Below are 15,497 nucleotides of genomic sequence, written 5' to 3' on the forward strand. Positions count from 1 at the left end.
TTTCTGTCATGCTGTATAATAGCGTTGGAGTTAGGTGTGAGGTTTTTTCCATTCACAGAAGTTGCTCGATCTCTCTCTGTCTCTCTTTTTTAGGAGGGGAATAATATTGACAGACTTTAAATTCAGATAAAAGACTTTCTTCCCCCCTCTTCAATAGGAGCGGATGATCTCATCTATAACAGACTTCCGGGTGAATACCTTCGAGGCAAGGATAGACAGCGAAGCATGGTTGCAGCAGTTCGGCATCACTTGAAGAAAGTTAACTACCAAAACTTTGACACTTTGCTGGCAGCCTTCAGGCATTATGACAAGGCCAGTACTAGAGCAGAGCTTTCTGTGGGCTTACGGATCCCGGCAGGTTGAGGTAGACCAGGGGTCAGCAGACGATGGCCTGTGGGTCAAATCTGGTCCACCACTGGTTTTTGTAAATAGTTTTACATGCCCATTTGTTTTAAGTATTGTCTGTGGCTGTGTTTTGCACTACAATTGCAGAGTGGTGCATCAGAGATTGAATGGCCTGCAAACCTGAAATATTTACTTCTTGGCCCTTAATAGAAAAAGTTTGCCGACCCCTGGGGCAGATCAGTGGTTGTCACAGTGTGGTTCTTTTGCCATCATCAGCATCACTTGGCAACGTGTAGAAATGCACATTCTAAGGCCCGCCCCAGACCTACTGAATTAGCAACTTGGGGTTGCGGCTTAGCAATTGTGTTTTAATAAGCCCTTCAGGTGATTCTGATGCAGATTCAAGTCCGAGACCCACTGTTGTAGATGCTTAAACTGTGGTGTGCTGGGAGCAAGGGGAGGGACAGCGCTGTGGATTCCTGGAAAGACTCCTGGAGTATAGACGATCTATACTTGAACCTGAATATGGACACATGGTACTGTCAGTCTAGGTCCAAGTCAAGCTTAGAACATCTCTCCCCTGGGGGAGCAGGGTACAGTTTCAGTTTTGAGAGAGGAAGATCATTCAGTTTTCAAGCTACTCTAAATTTTATCCTTTGATATAGTCAGATCAGTCTTTGTTGTTAGTGACGTCGAGTCAATTCCAACTCCAGTGACCCAGCGTACAGCAGTCGGAACCCTGCCCAGTCTTTTTGCACCATCCTCTCACTTTTTTTTTTTTTGAGGAAGATTAGCCCTAAGCTAACTTCTGCCACCAATCCTCTTCTTTTTGCTGAGGAAGACCGGCCCTGAGCTAACACCCATGGCCATCTTCCTCTACTTTATATGTGGGAGGCCTGCTGCAGCATGGCCTGACAAACAGTGATAGGTCTGTACCTGGGATCTGAACCAGTGAACCCTGGGCTGCCGAAGTGGAATATGCAAACTTAGCCGCTGCGCCACCAGGCTGGCCCCCATCCTCTCACTTCTAGCGCTTCATCAGACAATGCTCTACTGCTATTCATAGGGTTTTCATGGCCAGTTTTTTTGGAAGTGGGTGGCCAGGTCCTTCTTCCTACAGATCAATTTGTGGCTGCATAATTACCCCTCATCATTTTAGGCCATCACAAGGTTGCTTTTACCAAGGTGCACTGCCTTTAGCTTACACTAAGGAGCACTGTTATACCAATTGCTTGTGAAATGGCATATTTTTGTTAGTATGCCCATGAGGCTGTTATTTATTTTTGTCATATGCATCCTCTTTATAAGGAAACCCAGTATCCGTAAAGGAAATAACTGTGCTTCATCTAAGTATCTGGTTTGTTTTTACCTCATGAACAGAATGAACTTTGTACTGATTATGCATACCTTTTTGACTTGGCTGCCAGGAAGCTCAGAGCTAATTCCATGAAACACATCTAGTTTGTGAACATGATCTTACAGAATACATTTTGTGTGCTCTTGTTATTCCAAGTTTCATCTTGTTTTATTCCATCTTTGTTTTCTCTTTGCTCTGGTTTCTTCACTTTTTGGGCTCTGTTTAATTGTCCTTATTTTTCTAGGCAGCCTCAATACCATTTTAGAATGAGTCTAATATAAACAAATAAAAGCTCATGAATCTGTGATGATGCAGTGTATCGTAATCTTGACATGAGAAGAATAAAAGGAGCAGAATAATTTTGGTTTATCTCCAAAGGAAAAGATAATATTTCTATCTCCCTTCCAGTGTTGAGTACAGTTTTGGAAAAGTTACATTTCACACTTGTTATCTTAAAAAAATCTTGATCACTCATTGCCTAATTCATTTTGAGCCCATTCATTTTATTTGTTTATAGGTTAGGGGCTTGTGTGCCTGTGTCATACTGATGAATAAAAAGTGGGTTAAATATCTCATTTAAGTTTGTACTAATTATGTGGGGACAAGCACCAATCAGTCATCAACTACATTTCTCACAAAGTTGTGTTTAAAGAAAATGTAAGTATTCAACTTTTTCTCTGGTTTTTAATAGAGACTGATTACTATTTACAGGTAATTTAAAAATGATTCTTCAGAATTAAAATATGTAAGCTAAAACAAGTACATTTTAAACTTTGCTCACATCCAAGTATCTTACAAAGATGATATTGGGGGAAATTTATGTCGTAGTGACATGAATAAGAGAACTTATCGCAATGCGTAGTGCTCTGCTTTTTAAAAATTTTTCATCTTAAATGTAATTATAGGCAAGATGATCATCTTAATAGCTGTTGATTATCTTAGTGAACCACCAGGCACATTCTTTATGACAAAATTAAATTAACCAGGGAGAACATTACTGACAATTATTTAATGCTGATATACCTTTTAAATAGTTAACTTTTAATGTGCACGATGTAGCGCTCAGTGTCCTTGAGGAGCTTTTTTCTGAGAGGGTAATAAGATGTGGGTCTTCCTAAGTACAGCTGTAGGATAATTTTTGATTGTTCAAATCTTACACTGTTGAATGCCCAGATTTAATTTAATGGAAAAACAAAACAAAACAGAACAAATAAAGTGTGATTTCCTAAATGAATCTTCTCGGCTTAAAGGATTAATTCTGCTATTTATTGAACACTCACAATACATCAAACATTATTCTGGATAATGTGTAGACTTTCTATTAAGGGAACTTAAAATCTCGAAGGGGAAAAAAAAAGACATGTCATGTCCAGGATTGGTCATAGCAGAGTCCCAAATTTTCAAAATAGGTCTATATAATTCCCACTCCTTTTATTCTAATTATTATCCAGAAAGCTGCTGAGATGGGATGACTCCTTTTTTGGGGACAGCCACATTCAGCGACAAAACTGCTCTACTCAGATGTGTGAACAGGAGCCGGTAGGAAGGGAGACAGAGCTCAGGAATACCAGATGGCTGTGGATGGTTGGGAGTAGGAAAGCTTCCTTGACAACCTTGACTGCCAGTTCATTGTTGAGTAGTTTTTGAGCTAGAAGGCACTCCATGGTTAGACTGAAAATGGTCCAAAAAAGCAAAACACACGACCCAGATTAATTTCTTGGGCTATACTGTTGTGACTGGAGCTGGTTGATTGGTCTGGAATAGCAATTCCATAACTTGAAAATGTGTCAATAGTGGTGAGGCCCCACCAATAACTCTGCAAGGGGACAAAGGTTAGATGCAGTCAATCTGCCAGGAGCACGGGGGCAATTCCTTGTTTGTGATATGTCTTCTCTCACCATGAGATAAATGAGTCAACTTTTGGCAGGAGTCACAAGTTTGGCATGAGGTGGTAGCCTCTGCATCAGAAATGTAGAGTGCTTTATTTTGTGCCCTGTCTGGAATGGTGGGTGTGTTGCCATGTCTGGCACAAAGATGGATCCAGGCAGCAATGGTGGCAATCTGGATGGTTCAGCCTTAGTCAGAAGCTTGATTCCAGTCATTCTTATCAGAGAATGGACCCTCATCATGGGCATCTATATGATTTACCCAGGTGGTTCAATCAGCAGCCGTGATTTGTTTCCATAGTTTCCAGACTCAAAAAGTGGTGGCTTTAATCCTCCAGTCTGTAGCATTCCAAGTGGCAAACCAAATGGGGAGTTCATTGGCAACAGTACAAAAGTCAGTAAAAATATAACAGGTTCATCAAGGGGAGTATTGGTTGGAGCCATGAGAATAGCCTTGAGTTCCGCTCACTGAGTAGAGTGACGAAGTCCATTTTTGGTCCTTCATAGCTCTCATTGAGGTTGAAAGTCACTGCAGCCCAGTGAAGACCACTGGGTTTCAGGTTAGTGAACCAGGCCCAGGCACTTAGGGAAGCCTCTGTGAATTGAGGGTCCAGTTGAACCAGTGGCTTTGCTTTAGGTGGCAAAGAGGTAAATAAAGTTTTTCCCAAAAGTTTTTTATGTAAAGCTGAGATGTTACTGGGGCCAGGCTGGCTGCCTTCTTGAATATACCTATTTCACATTGAAGCTTGCTGGGCCCTTTCCACCTTGTTAGTCATTGAATCCAAGTTGGCTCACCTCAAAATGACTATCAGACTGGAGAGTCACAAGGCCTCCAAGGGTCAAACATTCAGTTTCATAAAGAGCTCAGGAAGTGGCTACTAGCTACTTTTCAAAAGGTATCCACTTGGTACCGGGTTAGGAGGCAATGAATCCTAAACCCCAAGGGGCATCTCCAAGTGGAGGTTGCCTCTCTTTTCCAGAGGCTTTAAGTGTCAAAATCATTGGTCATGGAGATTTGTAGCTCAAAGGGGTCATTAGGATTGAGGGGCCCCAAAGGTACCAGCAATTCTCTACATGTGGCTCTTCTTGAGAGTAAGTGGCCTCTGGCACTTAACGAACATTCACAATACGGGCATGTAAAGTATCAATACCAATTCTATATTCAGCAGTGGAAGCCACAGAAATACTATGTTGTTAGCCTTCCTTCTCCACTTCAGACAAACCCTGCCCAAATCCCGCTAGCTGAGTCCGGATCTTTTCTCCCCCTACAGATTGAGTAGGATGATGACTTTGGCACCCATATCCAAAGAAGCCATGAAAGTTGGAATCTCTGCACCCCTGAAGCTCCACAGCATACTTGAGCAGATGCATGTGCCTTTTGATCCTCCTTGGGGACTGGGAGACCTTGGTCCTGCATCTAGTCATCTTTCTCCTTAGAGCAGCTGAGGCAGGGGTCTGAGGAAGGGAGAGATCAAGGGTACAGAAGGAGAGAGTAGCTTGGTACCTGGGCAGTAAGAAACATTTCCTTTGAGTTTTGAGGGGTATGGTGCTGGCATGCAGCTTGATGAAACAAATCACCAATTTGTGTTTGCAGTCCACACAAAGCCCTATTTGGGGCAGCAAAGTCGTCGTTATTGACACTATCTATTTCAGTTTCAGAGACCTCTTGATTCAACAGCCACATCCCACATAGCTTTTCATCTAGGGCTGAGGGGTTTGCATTTTTGGTTGATTTGGGCTTGCGGCAGAGACTTTTATAAAGGAGTCTACTTTAATCCAGGGCGTTTGTAGCTCTCTTGTCAAGATAATCTGTTTTAAATTCTCATTCTGTTTTACATAAGGGTAGGGATATTTTTCAGGGTCTGACTGCAGGAATTTGTCTAGAATTCATTGGGTCAGTTTCTCGTTCTCCAGAGGATTACCTTCATCGGCATTGTAAATCCAATCCTGGTCATAAGAGCTAAATACTAGTCAATTAGTCATTTGTAGTTTCCCTTGGGAGTTTGTCTGTCTCAGAGAAATCTGAGATGGCCAAAGCTCCCTTGTAGCAGCTAGGACACACTGCAAAAATCCTCTTTCACTGTCATCCCTGAATGGATTTCAGATTGGCTTGATAGACTGCAGGAGGGGCTGAGCAGTAAGATGTCCCAGCTCTTGCCATTCTTCATTAACGAGAATTGTGTGCTCCACTCCCTCATCTCCCAAGTGAACCAGCCAGTTCCGCTCAGAGCCTTCATAAATTTCCCTCCTTGCACACTCAGCGTAGGCAGTCCTGTCTTTAACTATTGTCTGAAAGGGGGTGGAAACTTGCCCTCCTCCCCCTATCAGGATGAATCTTAGTGCTGATTGTTACAGTGGGGGCTGAATGCTGGGTGGTGGCATGTCCCTCTTGCCCCTAGGGGTGTCAGCAGGAAGCAGGCAACAGTCTTTGAATCCACCTCCCTGCACTTGGCCAGCAACTACCTCCCCGGTTTCTTCTCATTACCAGGCAATGGAGTGGAGGACTATTTACTGTCCAAGTGGAACACCACAGGGGTTAGAAACTTTGAAAGTATGAAAAATTGTAGAGAGCCGTCAAGAGTACACCACATTGATCAAATGAGATGTGAAGCACAGCACAAACCATGGTTATACCTGCTCTACCACAGTGTAAGCAGCATGATTTAAAGAAAACATATTAAAATAGAATGAACAAAGATTCTAAGCCATACCCACTCCAACCAGGGTTCAAATTACTGTGCATGTATCACGTCAATGCAATGAGGACCAATCTCGCTTAATATATGATTTCTCTTATGTGAAAATTGAGACAAATTATTTGAGTTTATGTGATAGAGCTCTTTTTTCTTAAATAAAATAATAGATGTTGCATACTTTGCTCTTAAAGGCAATGCTCACTTCATCTTGTTTTGCTTTGTGTCTAACAGAAGGGAGATGGGGTGATAGATAAAGCCGAGCTTCGGGAAGCTTGTGAAGAGGTCAACTTGCACTTAGATGAGAAGCTCCTGGACCAGCTATTTGACTACTGTGATGTGGATAATGATGGACTGATTAACTACCTAGAATTTGCAAATTTTCTTAACTGGAAAGATAAAGTGCCTCTTAAAGAATATGAAAAGAGGGTTATTATTAAAGGTATTTACATTTCGAAGGTTTGCTTAAGTCTTAAATGGACTTTTATATTTTCATTTTTCTAGGAGCTCAACTCTTGTCAACTTTAATATTATATATTTAAAAATATGCATATATACATATTTATTTATTTGTTTGTTTTTGCATAGAATATCTGTGGAAGGATAAGAAAGAATTTGATAACATTTATTATTTCCGCGGGGGCGGGGGGGGGGCTGGGGAACTGGGCAGCTGAGGGACAGGGTGGCAGCAACACTCACTTTTTAATCTATCTTTTTGTATCTTTTGAATTTGGAACCACGTATTACTCATTCAAAAGGAAAAAAATAAAAAAACAATTCACAGAGAAGCCCAAAATATGAAAGACAGTTCCTCAGAAAGTTCTTGAAAACCATTGTCTTAGAGTAGTTAGCTCCCCTCCCCCAGGAAAGTCAATATTCAGATAGAATTTGACATAGGAAAATTTGATCTTTTAAATTTTGTAAGAAAAGGAAAACCATAATCTTTACCTTTATTCAAATACTTTCGTGTTCACATATTCTCCTCCTGCCTCACTAACCACATATAGACAGATGCACATCCATACCTATGTGTGTGCATTGGCACATATTTTAAATGTAGCTCAAATCACGAGTGTCCCATTTTTATTTGGCGTTTTAAAATGTAGCTTTCCACTTTCTATGGAATGAAGAGATACTTTTATGGTTTCTGTAAATTTCATTTTCAGTTCCCTTATGGTGATGTATTATGAATTACTAAACCATTTCCTCACTTTTTGAAATTTAGGTTATTTCCAGATATTTTTAAAGTAATATGGGTAACATTATAATGATTATCATCTCTCAAAAAGCTTCCTGTTTCTAATTATATCTCATTTCTTATGAATGTTATTATCATCCCAGAAGTAACTCTATATATTTTCATTTTCCTTTTCTAAATGATTGTACCAATTTGCAACTTTATCAGCCAAGGCTGTGAGAAGATTTTATTCCAACCTTGCTACCATTGAGTGTTATTTCAAACATTCTTGTAATTTAGTTGGCACATAATGATACATCGTTTGCTTTAATTTTCAGATCTTGATTATTGGAAAGGATTAACTTTTTAGAAAGGTTATTTACATTTTTATTTCCTCTTCGAATATCTCTCTTCTAAAAAGTGAAGATACTACTGTTTTCTCTTTTATTCCTGGGTCATGCCGTTCTGCAAGGCCATAACCAAATTTTGGACTTTATTGATGATACGAGCCCTTAGAAGTTTGTGGGATGGCCTTTCTATCTATCTACTAGGAAAGCAGGAGAATCTTCTATACCTAAAGAAGCTTTTTATAGAAGACAACTCTACCTCAATCCTTTCAGAAATGGAGAGGGAATGTTTTTTCTTCTTGGCACAACTCATGAAGTAGGGGAAGCAGAAGCCTGGTTTCAAACCAGATAATTCCTCATATGGTTCCTGGTTTTGGGCTCCTGACTTCATCAGCCCTTTTCAGTGTTCTCGAGGTTTTTCTTCCTCTAAGATAGTGGCCAGCAGATCAGAAGGGGTTGAGGATTGTTTTACCAGGAATTTTCTTACATCAGATTCTATCTTACTGTTGACTTTTGGAGGAAAGTGGGGTAAGTACTCTAAGACGGTGTCTTTCAGTTTTCTGAGGAACTGGTTTTCATTCTTTCGACAGATTTCCGCTTTTTTGGTGGGTGCGGAGGGGATTAGAGAATCTGAAATACTGGGCCTGAACACTTTCATGGCAACGATTCGCAAGAGCCGAATAGAGGGTGCAGACTTTAGAGAGGCGGGTCTTTCCGGTTTCCGCAGTTCCCACCCCTTTCCGATGCTGGGGCACCATTTGCCTTTGCCACCCTTGCTTGGGCTTTCCAGACCTTGCGTTCTTCTGGAGGTTAAAAGACCACAGCGCCCTCTAGCTGTGGAATTACCAGCTCTGTGAAAAAAATGGCTCAATTTCAGAATTGCCTCAGCAAAGCAAATCTGCAAAAGAGGATAAAGTCTTCCAATTTCAGTTCTACCTCGGCGTTTTCTTTTATATAGTGATTTGAAGGGAGACATTTGTATAATGGGTTCCTGATCTCACAGTGAGTTTTCATTGCCTCTTCAAATGTTGCAATACGCGAGGCTCCTCCTGTGATCAGGTCTGTGCGGAATTTACAACTCCAAATATGTCTTCTCCTGTCTCTGGCTAGGGCACAGTGCTAGGAACGACTCTGGTAAACCTGTAGTTCCAGTTAAATATGAAAAAAAGCTCTAGTTTAAAAAAAGAGGGAAGAAAAATAATAGGTTCTAAGTTTGCAGTTGGTCTTTCAGATTTAAAAGCTTTATTCTAAAGTGAGTGGAGTCGTAAAAAGAAACATTAGACCACGTTCAAATTTCCTGGTATTTGACACTGGCCTGAACTTGCTTTTCCACAGTGGGGTGCTGGCATCAGTGGAGCGTTTACACCAGCCAGTCTCACTTCCCACTAGCAAGAAGAGACTAAATGGAAAACCAAGTTTGTTGCAGAGCAGCAAGCACCAAGTAGTAATTTCTTCCTGTACTTCCCCCCCCCCCCCATTTCCCTCTTTCCTTAAAGATAGAAAACCTGATTGTGCAAACCCTGCTGAAGCTAATGTTGATGAATCTGAACCAACTCTCCTGATAAAGCCTGAAGATACTGTCTTAAAAGAACCAGGGAGCTCAGAAAACACTCTCCGGACACTTCTGAGGCCAAGTGATAAAGTTTCTAATCACTATAAGACAACTTCTTCTGAGATCTGTGCAGTTGTAGGAGCCGTTCCTTCTACTTGTGAGTATGTCATGTTATTTGTTGTTGTTGTTTTCAGTTAAGTCAACAGAAGAGATGATTTATTGTACACATGATATATTCAGCCACAACTGAAAACAGAGCCAGTCCAGAATGTCATAGGTCCATGGCAAAGGACCAAAAGGGCCTGTTTTGGTATGAGCAAGGTGGATCTCTTAAAGGTGGTGACGGTGATCATGTGATGATGAATGTTCTAGATCCATTGAGACAAGTTCTAGACAGAGGGCACGCAGTCCAACAATTTGTGCCAGTGTCTCTGGACACTGGCTTTCCTTATTTCTGCTCCTGTGGCTTCCATGGGTGCACAAGCTACCGGTTTACTTGGATCTCTGTCTCATCTTTCTTCTTTTGCGCTTCAGCCTGCGTATTCATTTCTTCCTCCACTTGGATCTCATGGCACGGAGGTTTCTAGGAAGATGGGGCTAAGGCCAGGAGAACTGTTGAGTTTTAAAAGGATCAGCAAATGTAGAAGCGAAGTGTCCTTTGTCTGTCCTTGCATTGTCCCCAGCCTTTATCTCCATTAGACTAAGTTTCTGAAAACCTACGACCTTCTATTCAATTCTGTGTTATAAACACCCAACAGGTCGCAGGATATGTAGGCTGAACTGAACTATTGTTTGTAATGACCCAAGTAAAATGATTCTCTCTGTATTAATGAAATTGAAACCATCATAGTTAAGCACACTGAATATTATACATTGTAGTAATTCAGACTTCTCCAAGTGTTAGGGGACTTTTAAACCAGAGGATTCTTAGCTACAAACAGACTTGCCTTCGAATGTTTGAAGAGCTCTTACAAACAATTCTTTATATCTTTGTCCACCATCTATTACTTTGCTAAGGCTGCCACAACAAGTACCACAAACTGGGGGGCTTAAACAACAGAAAATTATCGTCTCACAGTTCTGGAGGCTGAACGTCTGAGATCAAGGTGTTGGCTGGGTTGGTTCCTTCTGAGAGCCGTGAGGGAGAATCTATTCCAAGCCCCTCTCCTAGCTTCTAGTGGTTTCCTGGCAATCTTTGGGGCTGTTTGACTTCTGCTGCATCACCCCGATCTCTGCCTTTATCTTCACATGGTGTTCTCCTGTGTGAGTGTCTATATTCAAATGTTCCCTTTTTATAAGGACTCCAGTCATACTGGGGGCCCACTCTACTCCAGTATGATCTCATCTTAACTAATTACATCTGCAATGATCTTAATTCCAAATAAGTTCACCTTATTTGGGAGGATACAGTTCAGTCCATAACAACCCATTTCTCAATATCGAGCATGACGAATATTGGTTATTTAGAAAGTCTATTTTATGTTGGTCAAGATAATTTTCTTGGACTAAGGACATGATTAAGGATTTCCATGTTTTTCTTAACTGGATTTTATAGACATTCTGGTATAATGAGATCTTGCTACTCCCTTAGAATAGTGTGTCCAATAGAAATATAATTGGAGTTATATGTATTTTTAAATTTTTAGTAGCCACATTATGAAAAAGAAAGAGGTGAAATTAATTTTAATAATATTTATATTTTAGATATAATATATATCTCCAAAATATTATCATTTCAACAAATAACCAATGATTAATTAAATATTCACCTTCTTTTTATGGCACTCAATCTTTGAAATTCAGTATGTATTTTATACTTACAGTACATCTCAGTTCAGAGTAGGCACATTTCAAGTGCTCAATAGGCACATGCGGCTGGTGGCTACTGTACTGTACAGCTCAGTTTTAGAATGTCTGTTTTCTTTCCTCATTGATGGCCTCACAGGTTATCCCATCTATGGTGTTCCAACCATTCGATCTGATCTTCCTGCCCCCCGAATTCGTCGCGTCAGTGATAGAACTAATTATGGCGAAGAGGGCAATGCCTATTCTCTACTACATCCTAGCATCTTTGCCCAGAAAGGAGTGTTTGAAAGAGACTTCTTCAAGACCAGATCAAAAAAAGAGGTACAGCATATTATTTCAAAAGGGTTGAAAGAAATGTCAACTTTATAAACACGCAAAGATGAAAATGCTTATTTATCAACAGCTACTATTTCAGACTTTTTAAAACTTGAGCTTTTATATTACAGAAGTCATCAGGGTCCCCAAATAGAGGATTCTTGAGAGTCCTCTATTGTTCAATTTGGTTGTAACATTTTGGTACAAGTCTTGAAGTAGAATTTACTTTATGATAGGAAGCATTACATTCATGTCATGTAGTCACTATGACCTATGTATAGAAAGAAAAATGTTTTCCTAAGACATTCAACACTATTATTAGTTGAGAAAAAGCAGAAAAGATCCTTGTGTAAGTATCCTTATGGTCTTGGGTCTCCAAAACCAAAGAGTAAGTATGAGGAGGGCCACTCTGCCACCTTCCTTATGTACTGCTGTCACATGTCTCAGGGTATCTGCAACAAGCACTGATTTAAACTGTTCTGTCCTGTTGCCAAACCATATGTCAGCTATGTTCTTGTTTTATTTTTGACTCAGAAAATATGGTCCTCACATCCCAGGTGATTTTCTTCCTAGGTGGGTTATAAAGCAGAAGCAACCTGCTAGGTTAGAATAGCCACTGGGGTTCTGAGGGCCAAGGATTAATAGCAGTGCTTGGTCAGACCAGCCTGTCTCCCTCTCTACTCGTGGAAAGCAGGGTGTGATCTAGGGAGCAAGTGCTTCCGAACTTTCATATCCAGAACTAGAAATGATGTGAATCGATATATGATGCCTTCTGGGACTTCAGATGAAGGGTCGATGGCTTGAAAACTTACTGAATACCAACTTAATTAATAACAGATTCATTCTAATGATTCATTCCTGCTGAGGTAGAGGAGAAAGGAAGGGAGAAACTCAGAGGATAATGCCTGCTGGCTTGTCCCCAAGAAGGAACCCAGGATCCTCCCCAGGACATCAGAGAAGAGACGTTTCCAGACTGTGTTTTCACTTCCCTCAGTTGCTCCAAAGGGCCTATGAAATACAAGCTCAGTGTTGCCAAAAGAAACAAAACTCTCCTTGTTTCATGATGCCTAAAATTCTTTTAACTAGGAAGTCATCCTTTATCTCACAATTCTAGATTAAAAGTAAGTACCCAAAGGCCTGGTTGGAGTGATAGTGTTAAGTTGAGAATAGATGGGTTTCTGTAAAAGTGTTAGCTAATCAATACACTACCATGGCATGCTGAACTAGGGGAGGAATGCCTCCTGAGGAGTGGGAAGGAAGCAGAAGAGGAGGCCTGGGACGCCCAAGACTGACTTGGATCCCTTCATGAGTTCACTCTTTGGGGACATTCTTGACCTGCCACTGGGTGGGGGAAAAATAGCAGCTATGCCTGGGGGCATTGAGGTGTTTTTCTGTACAGCTGCGGCTGCTGGCAGCACAGCTCTTCTGAATTTCAAGTTTACTTGATTATACTGTTAATTTCCCGCAAGAGCCCGCCATTTCTAGGGTATCTATTAATTGTATTCTGCAACTATTCTATTTCTTTGGCTTTTCTATTCACTGTCTACCCTTTCTTTCCATTTCCCTCTTGGCTTTCTCTCTGTATGCTTCATAGTAAATGTTTTTCCTCTTTTAAATTTAGTTTCATTTCCCCCCCCACATTTTTTCTTCCCTCTACTCATTCTAACATTTCTTCCCATTACTAGTTCTTGTCTTTCCTTTCTTATATTTTCCCTGGGACATAAGAAGCGTATTTTCCCTCTTCATCTCTTTTAATAATTATCATTTCAGAGAGATTGTTAATAACACCGTTTTCTGGGTTTCAGTGTACTCAGATTTTAGTCTGCTTAGTTGCTTGTGCTTGCGCCATCTCTCTGGCATTTGCACGCCCACAACTCTAGTTAAAGTTTACGAGGCCAAGTAGAGACATTTTATAAATGTTCATATTTTAGAGAGGAGAAACTAATATTCAGGGGGTTTACATGACATCCATAAGGTCATAGTGACCACGAAGTAACTGAGAAGGAACACAAGTCCAGCAGGTCTTCTATCTTTAGCTCTTTTACTCTTTCTACTTGAATTTTGCTACCTCTCTTTAAAAGAACCAGAAACACTTAGAGTTGGAAGGAATATTATGTATTGGCTAATATAGGTGAACACCTTCATATTCATATTAGCAAAATTATTCCTGGACTGAAAACACTGGAATTGTGGTATTTGCTCCGTTATATGCAATGAGCACATACGCACATGCAAACATCCTCCCTCCCTCTACACAGACTGTTTTTAGGATAAATATCTGTAGTCTTAGATGTTATAAAGATATTTTTAAAATACAAATTTACAAGCATATCAATCTTGGTCTGAGTGCCAATGTTGTTTTCTAGATTGCAGAGATTTTATGTAACATTGGTGTCAAACTTTCCGATGAAGAATTTGAGCATGTTTGGAATCTTGCATCAAAAAAACATCACAGAGGAGAAGTCTGTGTCGAGAACATCAGAAATGTTCTAGATGAGCTACAGCACGCAGACCGGATCAAGTGTAAAACAACCATGTGATATTTTGAGAGTTCATTCATTTAAACAAAAGAATTGTTAAAACTATGTTCATCTGAAAAATGTTCAGTCCATTCTGGTTTTAAATATTCTGTTACAATTCAGCAGTCACTGTGGTGGGACTCATATACCTGTATGTGTTGCTAATAAATTAGATTTTGGATTTTAAAATTTTATTGTTTTCTAGAAAGCATCAAAGAACTTGACAAACACTTGGAGTTAACCTTTAACCTCATCAAAGACATAGTTCAGAATGACATTAGAAGTTTGTGATGTTTAGTAGTATGCCTAAGAATTCTACCCATTTTAGTTGGTTGTCTGAAATTCAAAGTCTGGTTTGTGATGCCAGGTTCAGAAAATTTTGCTTTTGACATTTTGTTTTTTTTCTCTTTAGGTGTCACTATGACACGAGTCAGCCTTAGTGGACTTTTAGTTTCTAATAGCGTCTAAAGAAGACAAATTTAATCACAAGGAGCAGAATTTAGAGAGCAAACACTTGAGTTCCAACAATGACATAATGGCCATTAGTTTTTAATATCTTTCTCTGACCAGAAAAGCATATTGTCCTTGAAGTATCTGAAGAGGACAAAGCTGACCCACCGTTAGATGTAACTTTAGAGAGTTATTAGTAGCAAATTGTGCTGAGTCATTCCCTCCCTCAGCCCTTGGCTCTTGGATAAACAAATGTGATGGCCTGGCCTGGATCTGATAGGGACGGTGCGGGTGAGTGTTTCCAATACAGTGTGCTCTTTCTGTATCAAAAGAGTACCGGTGTCGGTTGAATCCACGACTGAAGCTTTATCAGTAATATAACTTGATTAATGGAAAGATCAATAATGTGCATTCTATCAGTATTTCTTGGTGATAGACCTTGACCTTTTGTTGTTTGTTTGTTGTCTGTTAGTATAAAAATTTCTGTTTAATTTACATATTGTGGTTATACTGTAGTATACCATGTAGTCTACCATTACTTAAAAAAAAAAGAGAGAGACTAAGATTTAAAAAATTGCTTTACCCAGTCTCTAGAAAAAATAATTTTATGATACATTTCTTATATAGATAATTTATGTTAAAGATTTTAACTTTTTATTTTCAAATAATTTCACACTTACAGAAGATTTGCAAAAGTAGTACAAAGAATTATGCAGTGGTGTGTTGGAACCTGGTTTTAATGGTTCTTTCAAGTCAATTGTGAGTATTTCTTCCCAGCGCTGTGTCCAGTGACCCCACACTGGTATCTTGAAACCAGCTATGGTGGGAATATTTACACTAAGGAAACCAACAAATGCTACAGATCAGGGATTTTTCCTCCCAAAGAGCCAATTGTTAAACATTTACAAGAACATCTATACCTATCCATCTATCTATCTATCTATCTATCTATCTTTCTATCTATCTACCTACCTACCTATCTGTGTAATAGCTATCCATCCATTTATTGACAAAGACAGACTCTTGACCAAACTTTGGTCAGGCTCCTCT

The 15,497-nt window shown here is 39.9% G+C and overlaps 1 protein-coding gene across 1 annotated transcript in view; it reads left to right on the forward strand.

The window, feature by feature from the left end:
• EFHB (EF-hand domain family member B) overlaps positions 1-14,186 on the forward strand; it is a 46,523-nt gene extending 32,337 nt beyond the window's left edge. Inside the window, exons 9-13 of the mRNA XM_008532892.2 lie at positions 158-312; positions 6,516-6,723; positions 9,302-9,514; positions 11,303-11,484; positions 13,845-14,186. Coding sequence (XP_008531114.2) covers positions 158-312; positions 6,516-6,723; positions 9,302-9,514; positions 11,303-11,484; positions 13,845-14,018 — 932 coding nt within the window. The 3' untranslated portion in view covers positions 14,019-14,186. The remainder of the gene's footprint in view (positions 1-157; positions 313-6,515; positions 6,724-9,301; positions 9,515-11,302; positions 11,485-13,844) is intronic.
• Positions 14,187-15,497: the final 1,311 nt, after the last annotated feature.

This window comes from Equus przewalskii, chromosome 15 (assembly GCF_037783145.1).
Source record: "Equus przewalskii isolate Varuska chromosome 15, EquPr2, whole genome shotgun sequence".
Taxonomy (NCBI): domain Eukaryota; kingdom Metazoa; phylum Chordata; class Mammalia; order Perissodactyla; family Equidae; genus Equus; species Equus przewalskii.